This window comes from Tupaia chinensis, unplaced genomic scaffold (genome assembly GCF_000334495.1).
Source record: "Tupaia chinensis unplaced genomic scaffold, TupChi_1.0 Scaffold000222_1, whole genome shotgun sequence".
Classification (NCBI taxonomy): Eukaryota; Metazoa; Chordata; class Mammalia; order Scandentia; family Tupaiidae; genus Tupaia; species Tupaia belangeri.
Window position 1 is genome coordinate 4,174,645 of NW_006159697.1, and position 11,408 is coordinate 4,186,052.

General features: G+C 40.9%; 1 protein-coding gene across 5 annotated transcripts in view; it reads left to right on the plus strand.

The window, feature by feature from the left end:
* Positions 1–11,408, plus strand: part of NLGN4X (neuroligin 4 X-linked) — a 408,403-nt gene that overhangs the window by 247,724 nt on the left and 149,271 nt on the right. For 4 of the 5 annotated variants that reach the window (XM_006147778.3, XM_006147781.3, XM_006147777.3 and 1 more), the window contains exon 5: positions 10,788–10,940. In XM_006147778.3, the coding sequence (XP_006147840.1) occupies positions 10,788–10,940 (153 nt within the window). Of the gene's footprint in view, positions 1–6,156; positions 6,212–10,787; positions 10,941–11,408 lie in introns of those variants that run through there. The other variant, XM_006147782.3, reaches the window with a different exon arrangement.

An 11,408-nucleotide genomic window follows, 5' to 3' on the forward strand; every position in this document is an offset into this window, starting at 1 on the left:
CGAATATTAAAAAAGCGATGGGGGGCCAGCAGGTGACATGGTGGTTAAGGGCACTGGACTCCCACTTGGCCAACTGCGGTTGGAAGAATCCCAGCGTGATTCCTTTCTCATTTTCCTCTCTCTCTCTCCCAACTCTATCCCTCTCTGGTCAAATTGAAATAAATAAAATCAAATAAACTAATTTGTTTTTTAATGGGCAGCCTTTAGAACTAGGAACCTTGAGATAGTTTAGTTGTCAGGCAGTATTTTAATGTTGATGATGGAAAGACCAGAGCTTGGTTTGAAGTGATTTAAGTATGGGCTTTCATCTTTGAAACCATGAAGGTGCTAATTGTCAAATGTAAAGGAGAATTACCCTGGCACTGGGAGGGACAAAATTGAATCTGGGGGAGAAGGCAAAATCAATGGCTTATCTGGACTGTACTGGGATTTATTTTTGGCAATTACAAGCTGGGTCTTTTTTTTTTCCAGAACAGACCTCAGCAGGATCCTGTTTTCCTGCATCCTGATACCTGCCTTTGCAGCCAGGGACTGTCCCTAAATTCGAGGCCCTGGAGAGCTTGGTCTGTCTTTTGGCCATTGAATGAGTTATGTCCACAAGGACAGATTCCACAGCCTCTTTGAAAAAGAACACAAGGGTGAAAAATTAAAATATACATAGAACATTAAAGCCGGCACCGAATTATGTTTCTGGGTCAGCGTCTGCTATAGAAAATGAATTTAAAAGTGGGGTTTGCCAAGTAATTCCTTTCAGCATCTCAGCAGGTATTTCCGCTTCCCTGGACAAGGTGATTTGGAAATTTGCATGGGAAGGCAGAGGGTCTAGAATAGACACATAGATCTTGCAAAGGGGGGAAAAGGAAGGCAGAGGGCTTCCAGCTCCCTATTTTATTTTTTTTAATTGCAAGAGAGATTCTGAGGTTTCTACAGAAAGACAGAGGGAGAAGGAGAAAGCACCTCCCGATAGAGTGTGGTCACGCTGTAATCCCTTCTCCTCCATCTCTCCATCCTGTCAGGTTTGGGGCACACGTGCACACATGTACACATGCCCACTGTGTGTCTCAGTTCCCTGGGGCTGACGTTCCAACTTACAATCAGCCACGTGGACTCACACTCCCTTAGTTGGCTTCATTTATCTATTTTAAAACGTATTCTAAAACCATTGTAATCATGACTACGGGCTATTCATACAGGAATGGAAATAGAGACAGATGGGGACCAGCAGTTAGCGTCATGGCTGTGTTGCCGGGCTCCCATGTAGTCAACCGCGGTTCGAGTCCTGGACCCGGTGGCTTAAACTCACGCTGGGCGTGTGTGCGTGCATGCCCAAGATCCCAAGAGGAGAGTGGAGGAGAAGGGATTGCGGCATGGCCATCCCCCCGGGGGGTGATTTCTCGCTTCCTGTCTCTCTGTCTTTCTGGCGAGTGCACGCGCCCTGTAGCAAAAACCTCTCCAAAAAAAAAAGAAAAGAAAGAAATAGATGGATGTACTACTGTTAGAGTTCAGAAGGAAACCCTTTGCCCTTGTTGAACCAACGCGTTACAAGTCAGCGAGGCCAAGACAGTGTTAGCAGTCAAGGCTGTTGAGACGTTGCACTTCTACATACAAAAAGATGAATTTCAACCCCTTTCCTATAGCATGCACAAAAGTTAGCTCAGAACGAATGAAAGATGAGGGCCAGCAGGTTGTGTGGTAGTTAAGGCACTGAATCCCACACAAACACCACGGTTCAAGTCCCAGATCCAGTGGCTTGAAAATCATGCTGGGCGTGTGTGTGTGTGTGTGTGTGTGTGTGTGTGTGCGTGCACAAAATCCTGAGAGGAGAAGAGGTTGCAGCGTGGCTATCTCCCCTGGGTAATAATCTCTCTCTCTCTCTCTCTGCCTCTCCAATGAGCACAAATGCCCCCAACAAGAAAAAAAAAAAAAAAGAAAAAAGAAAAGATGAAAATATAAGAACCAAAACTCTTAGGAAAAATAAAAAGAAAAAATCTTTAGTCTCCTGAGTAAGACTAGGATTTTGTAAATATGACATTAAGAGCTCCATTCTTAAAAGAAAACATCATCAGAATAAAAAAACTTCTGCACTTTGAATGACACACCATTAGGAATCAGCAGGTTGCATGATGGTTAATACCCTGGTCTCTCACACGTCTGACCACAGTTTGAGCCCCAGATCATCATCTTAAAAATCATGAAAGTGTGCATGTGTGTGTGTGTGTGTGTGTGTGCGTGCATGCCCAAATCCCGAGAGAAGAATGGAGGAGAAGGGATGGTAGCATTGCTTCGTCCCCTGGAGTGGGGGGTAGGGGGTGACTTCACACTTTCCCAGACAGGGCACACTCCTTATGGCCAAAAACCTAACAATAAATAAAATCCTTTAAAAAAAAACAATTAAAAAGACACCACTAAGAACTCCCCAAACTTGGCCAGATTCAGAGGAAAGGTTTCCCAACCATATGTTTGATACTTACTGTTATCTAGAAAATATAAAGAACTCTTGGGGCTGGAAGGAGGCATGATTGTTAAAGGCACTGAATTCCCACGTGGCTGACTGCAGTTCGAGTCCCAGAGCTGAAGGTTTGCTTTCTCACTTCCTCTTTCTCTCTCTGTGTCTGGTCAAAATAAATAAATAAATAAATAAATAAATAAATAAATAAATAAAAACAAATGGAATTAAATAAAATAAATAATTCTTTAAAAAAATCTTAAAATTCAATATTAAGAATCAAAGAACACTTTTTTTTTTTTTTTTAAGAGAGAGTTTTGCTATAGGGCATGTGCACTCTCCAGAAAGACACAGAAAGACAGAGGTACAGAAACTAAGAAATCACCCCTAGGGAGGGATGGCCATGCTGCAATCCCTTCTTCTCCATTCTCCTCTCAGGACTTTGGGCATGCACTCACACGTGCCCTCAATATTAAGAATCAAAGAACACTTTTTTTTTTTTTTTTAAGAGAGAGTTTTGCTATAGGGCATGTGCACTCTCCAGAAAGACACAGAAAGACAGAGGTACAGAAACTAAGAAATCACCCCTAGGGAGGGATGGCCATGCTGCAATCCCTTCTTCTCCATTCTCCTCTCAGGACTTTGGGCATGCACTCACACGTGCCCAGTGTGAGTTTAAGCTGCCGGGTCTGGGACTCGAACCACGGTGGACTACATGGGAGACTAGCAATGTAACTAACTGTTAGGCCATCTGCTGGTCCCTATTCTAGGAAATTTTAAACCACGGACGTTCACAATATTTGCCCTTTGCTTGACATGAAAACAGAGGCGGAGTGAAGGCATTGCCCACTGAACATCAGCGTCAGTGGGCAGGTGGATCAGAAAGAAGGCATGCAGATTTAGCATGCATATTCACACGTATGTACACACATGGTCGTCTTCAGCTCCACGACTCCAAGACAGAGGAAGCCATGGCGCTTTGTGCTGAGGGCAGCGGTGTAGAAAAGTGATTGCGCCCGAAGGGTAGGAGCCGTGGGAGTAGACAAGACCTCCTCCATTCTTGGAGACGTGTCTAGGTAGCTCCCTTCTGCCCCAGGGATGGATGGGGCCAGCTGTAGCGAGCGTTTGATGACCTAATATCAGATGATGTTTTTTAGTTACTTATTATTATTTTTAATCTGTTGTAGGGCAGTTGTGCTCACCAGAGAGAGACAGAGAGAGAAGGAAAGGGAGGAAGTGGGCCCCCAGGCCTGGAACTCCAACCATGGCCGGTCCTGTGGGAGTCCAGCGCCCCAACCACCATACCACCCGCTGGCCCCCAGAGGACTCCTTTATGGGCAACCTTTCCGCAGAAAGATGGGGGGGGGAGAAGTTAGGGTAAGATTGTAGGTTTCACGGCGGCCTTGGGGTTCTGGTTTCTACAAACTACCTTGGGAGAAAAGGAGTCTGATTTCCCGGAGCTAGGCTTAGCCAGGGAAGAATGAGGGACCAGAGACAGGAGGGTGGAGAAGGTCCGCAGGAAACTCTCCTTCTGAGGTCTTCGCCTTGGGGTATTGTCTTTCAACAGTTATCTCAAATGTTGTATGTTTTTTCTTTAATTATTATTTTTATTTAACTTTATTCATTTATTTTAATTTAACCAGAGAGGGACAGAGAGAGAGACAGAGTAGAACCGCGGTCGGCCACACGGCCACGTGGGAGTCCACTGCCCGCAACCACCACACCACCTGCCGGCCCGTCAGATTTCATTTTTGACACGTTTACTTACGCCGAGTTACATAGAACGGAAGAATGCTTTTTGTACACAGGTATTCTTTCTCCTGTTAATCCTCTTGTTCTAATACCCAATGAAGAGGGACAGACTCTTTTCATTCGTTGACTTAGTCCAAGTTACTGATACTTATGTAGGGACCTGCCTGTAACCAGACACGGGAGACGCAATCTACTCCCATGAGGAAGCTCAAGGTCCTGCTGCCATAGCAGTAGAATAACCTAGTGTCTGACAGGCACTGGGAACGGTGGGCAGAAGAGACAGAGAGAGGTTGGTTAACCAGGACGCAATGACGGTGGATGGAGGGAACACATTCCAGTGTTCTGTGCATAGTGCAGGAAGGTGACTGTGGTTTACCCTAATTTATGGCATCTTTCCAAGTAGCTAGAAGAGAGAGATTTGAATATTTTCAACACACAGAAATGATAGCATTTTAAGGGGATAGATAGGCTAATTACCCTGATTTAATCATGACACTGTGGGACCAGCAGGTGTCATGGTGGTTGAGGTGCTGGACTCACACATGGCCGACCGTGGTTCGAGTCCCAGCACTGGCAGCTTGCTTTCTCTCTCTCCCTCTTTCTCTGGTCAAATGAAAGAATAATAATAAATAAGTGAAAAATTAGAACAAAAAATGTTATGTATTGTGTCCGTGTATTGAAATAGCACCCCATAAATCAATATAATTAGCTTCTGCCACTCGAAAGTATGAGTTCAATGTCATTTTTCCAAAGGAGGTGACTGAGCCAATTAAGTAATTCGAGTAAAATGAAATGCGTTCACTTTTTTTATCTGGAAAATATGGAGACCAAAATGGCATATTGCATACTCTCGATGAATTAAGAAGACATGCAAGAGCTGCTTCTAGTCTCTTAAACAGTAGGATATACTATTGTACCTCCCCTGTAGGGGACTTCTTGTTGTTCTTGTTGTTTTGGGTCTGGTTAAGGGTCCCTCCCTGCGTTTTCCCTTCATTGAAATTCCTATGTGGATTTAATTTGAGGTGATCCAGGTAGGTGAATTTAATTTTTCATTTTTTACAAATGTGCATAAGAGTAACTTTCAGATAATGCTTAACCATTAGAGACAACACAGTCTGTAATGTTTCATATTGATTTTAAAAATACTTGGCCAGGAGATTTTTTTGTTTCGTTTGTTTGTTTTTTGTTTTTTTTTTGTTTTGTTTTGTTTTTTCCCCAGCAAAAGACAAGAACAAATCATGAATGAGCGGTGGTTTTTCAACCCCTGGTCAGAGATGAATCAAAGGGTTTTAAAATGAACAAACACATCTCATTTTTTTTTTAAATGGAAATTTTGCATTTTTAAGGTTTTAATGCATGAACCTAATGTCAGTTTTTAGGATACATTGATGAAAGTATTTTTCCTGTGGATGACGTACCAGTGTTTCTGTTTACATGATGAGATTCCTAATGTAAGTCTATCAATGACATTTCGAAAACGTGTTTAGATTATAACATGTTAAAATGATAGGACCCTCGATTATTTCATGTGCATTTCTTATAAGAATGTGGGGAAACTCTTTTCTAATCATTTAATTTTTCTTTTCTTAAAACAACTCACATTAGTTTTTCTCTTTTTTTTTTTTTTTCTTTTTCTGCAATAGTATCATTTTAACCCCCAAACCGCATCGCCACAGGATAGCTAATATTTTTTGCAAGTCACATTTTGGATTGGTTCTTCTTGACATCTTTATGTTAATATGCGTCTGCATTGCCCTATTTCTTTCTTTTTTTTTTTTTTTTTTTTTTGAAATCCAGATGTAACCGATTTCAACTTTTTTGTGTCACATTCTTCTTCTTTTTTTTTTTTTTTCTTTTACTGAGTAGCATATCTCTCTTTTCTGAATTTTTGGCAAACCTGTTGTTTTTGAATTCTCTTTTTTCCCTTTATTTTCCCTCTCAATATGACCCTAGGAGCCAACACAAAGAAAAACGCAGATGATATAACCAGTAATGACCGTGGGGAAGATGAAGGTATTTTTTTGGTTTTGTTTTTTTCAAAGCTCAATCCTGATGCATGATTTTATATCTCTCTATCTCTCTCTATATATTTTTTTCATTTCAATCTGTTTTTCCTCCCTTGTTTGAAACTAGTACACACTCGTGTGCTTCCCTATCTGTTTTCTTCTTGTATGGAAACCACGTCATTTTTTTTAATCCCAGTTACCATGTAGGGGACAACAAATCACTATAAGTATAACAATTGTTTCTAGACATGAAACAGGGACCCAAAGTCCATCTTACAAAGAAGCCCACCTTTTTTTTAAAAAAAAAAGATGTTTTTGACTTGGTCACAAGAAGAGAAAATGGAATTTGAAGACATGCATGTATTCTTTCTTTGCGTCCTTCCAGTAGTTATTTTATAAGTTACTTCCCTTTTTTGAAGTTTCGGTACTCTTCATTCTTTTTATCAACTGCAAAAATGCAGCACACCTTAAGGGAACCTTTAGGGGGTTGGCATTTTTGTTTTTGTTTTTGTTTTTTTTTGCAAGCATACTGATTCCAAAATAGGTTTCCAGGAATCTGCTCACAGTAAAGTACATCAAAAAGTGTTTTAACAAGATGTTGTTGTTTCTTTCAGGATTGCTTTTTAGTAGGATTTAAGTGATTAACAAGGAAAAACAAAAGGAAGAAGTTATAGATACCCAAGAATGGAAACAAAACTGAAAAGCTTCATGCATCTTTCTTTTCACACCCTGGCTAGTTTGAAGACATTTTATTCTCTCCCAAATGTTTTGTTGCTATGAAAAGTTTCCTCTTGAAGGCTCCCAAATTGCTTGATGGATTATCCACCAGACACGAAATGATTTCTTTTAAAAGATGGAAGGCATGCAGCCTCTAAGCAGATAACTAGGACCCTGTGTGCTGCTCCTTCTGTTCAACAAATGTCTTAAAAGAGAAGAAACAATAAAATACTCAAACAACCTTTCACTTGCTGAAAACGCTCTCCAGGACTGGATGGATAAAAGCCCATTTTTTTCCCATCAGGGCCATAAAATGCAGGAAACTCCATTTATTTACCTAAAAGGAGGAAGGGCTGAGGCCTTTTGTGACCTTCAGTCTCTGGCTGAAAGTCTTTTTAAAGCACAGAATTGAGCAGGGTGTGCTTCTTTTTGGTGAAGCTCAACTTCCCCAAAAGGACCTTTTTACCATCTGTGATTTCATCAGTCAACTGCTCTCTAAGAAACATGGCATCCAAGCCTGGTCTTCTCTGAACATAATAATCATTATTATTATTCATAGTGAACCCTAGTTCGTAGGGCTGCCGTTGTCTCAACTTCCCCGAAAAGACCTTTTTACCAGTAGTTTATTTTTGTCACCATCTGTGATTTCATCAGTCAACTGCTCTCTAAGAAACATGGCATCCAAGCCTGGTCTTCTCTGAACATAATAATCATTATTATTATTCATAGTGAACCCTAGTTCGTAGGGCTGCCGTTGTCTCAAATATCTCTCTGAGAGATCTCTTCTGATGGCATTAGAATATTAAAGTCTATACCAGACTTATCAAGGAGCCTCTTTTTTTTTTTCCTGAGAGCTGCAGAACACCTGCCATTTCATCAGCATTCAAAATAGGAAAAAAAGAATCCTTTGCCTCCTTACTCTGTCTCATGCCTTCTACTGCCAGAGTGTGCATCTTACTTAGCTTTCTCTTCTGGCTACTACAGTTTTTTGGTGATACTTAGGATCTATTTTCATGATATTTGCAATTCAGCTCTCCTTGTTAACAAGCTGTCCAATTTCCATTTAAGCTGTGATTGTTTTTAACTCTGAGCTCCTATGACGTCTGATGATCGTGTCCTCAGATGCAGGAGGACCTTGTCTTATCTTGCATGAAAGGTAAGAGATGTCCATCTGATGTATCTTCCTAAGGAACACCTCAGGCTAGCCGGACAGCATTTAGTTTTTTGTTTGTTTTCCCTCCCCTACAATTTGGTAGCCAGTAACTTGTAATATTAAAATAATTAAAGGCAAACACAGTAAATTGATGACCAGAAAGAGACAATGACTTGGAACCAGCAGTTGGCATAATGGCAATGCCGCTGATCTCCCACGTAGTTGACTGCGGTTCGAATCCCAGACCTGGTGGCTCAAACTCACACCCGGTGCATGTGCGTGCATGCCCAAGATCCTGAGAGGAGAAAGGAGAAGGGATTGCAGTGTGGCCTTCCCCCCTGGGGGGATGATTTCTCTCTTTCTCTCTGTCTCTGTCATTCTGGCAAGCGCATGTGCTGTATAGCAAAAACCTCTCTCTCTAAAAAAATAAAAAATAAAAAAAAAATGCCATTTCTTATTCAGATAGCAGTTGATTATGAAAATTCTATGTCATACCTGAAAACCGAATCACATAGGATTTTAATGTTAGGCTCGAATTTTATATGAGGAAAGACACTCTTCTGTCTTGGGTTCAGTATCTACAAATACTTGGGAAACTTGACACTTTTTTTGTGCTTTACTGTGACATGGGATTTCTCATGCCTTCTCTGCTCACCCAATGAAATGGTGACCATCATGCATTCCAATGGGAGCTACCCTACACACAGTGGCATTTCCTTTCTGCAGACCTCCTTGCCATGAATTTAGAAAGAGAACATTTTTTATCAAGAAGTGAGAGTTAATGTGCATGGTTTTCTTTCACTGACATGCAGATATTTAAATTATTGACACAGACAGACGCACATATCCAGAAAAATTTATAATCAAAGTCAGGAAAGGTAAGAGATGTCCATCTGATGTATCTTCCTAAGGAACACCTCAGGCTAGCCGGACAGCATTTAGTTTTTTGTTTGTTTTCCCTCCCCTACAATTTGGTAGCCAGTAACTTGTACTATTAAAATAATTAAAGGCAAACACAGTAAATTGATGGCCAGAAAGAGACAATGACTTGGAACCAGCAGTTGGCATAATGGCAATGCCGCTGATCTCCCACGTAGTTGACTGCGGTTCGAATCCCAGACCTGGTGGCTCAAACTCACACCCGGTGCATGTGCGTGCATGCCCAAGATCCTGAGAGGAGAAAGGAGAAGGGATTGCAGTGTGGCCTTCCCCCCTGGGGGGATGATTTCTCTCTTTCTCTCTGTCTCTGTCATTCTGGCAAGCGCATGTGCTGTATAGCAAAAACCTCTCTCTCTAAAAAAATAAAAAATAAAAAAAAAATGCCATTTCTTATTCAGATAGCAGTTGATTATGAAAATTCTATGTCATACCTGAAAACCGAATCACATAGGATTTTAATGTTAGGCTCGAATTTTATATGAGGAAAGACACTCTTCTGTCTTGGGTTCAGTATCTACAAATACTTGGGAAACTTGACACTTTTTTTGTGCTTTACTGTGACATGGGATTTCTCATGCCTTCTCTGCTCACCCAATGAAATGGTGACCATCATGCATTCCAATGGGAGCTACCCTACACACAGTGGCATTTCCTTTCTGCAGAACTCCTTGCCATGAATTTAGAAAGAGAACATTTTTTATCAAGAAGTGAGAGTTAATGTGCATGGTTTTCTTTCACTGACATGCAGATATTTAAATTATTGACACAGACAGACGCACATATCCAGAAAAATTTATAATCAAAGTCAGTCTTTTCTAAAAATTAAGTGTAGGCTTAACAGCTGATGAACACTGAGTAGGTTATTTAATCGTACCTTCTTAGGAAGCACTTTGCAGATGGTCTCTGAGGGTCTACCATTGCAGACCATTGGGCGATACTGTTTTTCCATCGTTGTTAATTAAAGTGATAAAGAAATGACCAAGAGTACGCATTGGTTGAAAATTCCCATGGGAATGTATATTCCCTGTAAAGATAGAAAGCATTTCGATAATTTCGTCTTGTGTTGAACCTTGTCACCATTTTTTATGACGTCTTTTTCATTTTTGCTCTTTAATTCTGTTGGAATATTACTGCAATCAAGAGACTCCAGCAAAGTCACTTGGTGGACAGCTCAAACTTTTTTTATCCATTTGTGTTCTTGTGTTGATCAATTTTTAACTATTTGTTTGGTCTTTGTCATCATCTGTCTAGTACTGAAAATTTATAGTTTCACTCTTACTTTCTGTTGTTGATTTTTGTTGTTGTTAAGCTAAAGATGAATCGATACATTCACCTGCAGATGAAGATAGCAGCTGTATTAAAATTAATTATAACTTGAAGTTTACACGCAAATAGATCATGAAAATTGGTTCAGACCAGGAGGTCATGTGCTTCTTCAATTTAAATCACATTTTAGAGTTTGAGCAAAAGTGTGTTTGATCTGAAATCCTCCATGGTTTCAGTGTTTAGATACTCAGATGTGTCGCTATGTATCTAGACGTTTACTTGGACACATTCTTCCAAATGTCTGTACGCGTCTCAAAATATAATTTCTACAAATAGAAGATAGAATCACAGGGCTGGCCAGTTTCCTTAGGCTTACATCATCCATAAACATAAACATGACCAATCTGCACCAAACTAGGAAAGTAAATGCCCCTCCTTCGCCCTTTGTGCAGCGTCCGTTGGTTGCTGTGATTCTTTATTGCATCTCCTTACTTGACTCTCTCCCCAGATATCCACGATCAGAACAGTAAGAAGCCAGTTATGGTGTACATCCACGGAGGCTCTTACATGGAGGGCACTGGCAATATGATTGACGGCAGTATTTTGGCTAGCTACGGCAATGTCATCGTCATCACCATCAACTACCGTCTGGGAATACTAGGTAAGTCATTTTGCTGCATCCGTGACGGAGCGAGCGGTGTTCACAAAAGGCCTGCTTTTGATCTGGTGGTTTGTGGCTCAGAACCGTGTCCCGATTTTCTGGATAGCTATGACGTCATGGCTCATGGTGTGTGATTGGGTAGGTTCCTTCCTTTGAAGACCATCATGTGACCCTTCGTGTTGTTGGGATTTTGTTTCCGTTTTTTGATTTTTGCTTAGAGTTTTCAGTCCAATAACTTCATTTCATTGAATCTGAATGCCCTCCTTCAGCCCACGCAGGCTGACTTCACGGTCATCCAGAGCAAATGAACTTATTACTTTTTTTTTAATAGGCATTGCTTGATTTGAGCAAGGTGGCTATTGTTCATCTGCATAGACTTGGACAGTGAGCACAGTTCTGATTGTGTCATTGTTGTTAACATCCATGGGCGGAAGCTTTCGTTGCTGGTGTTGTTGTTGCAGTAATTGG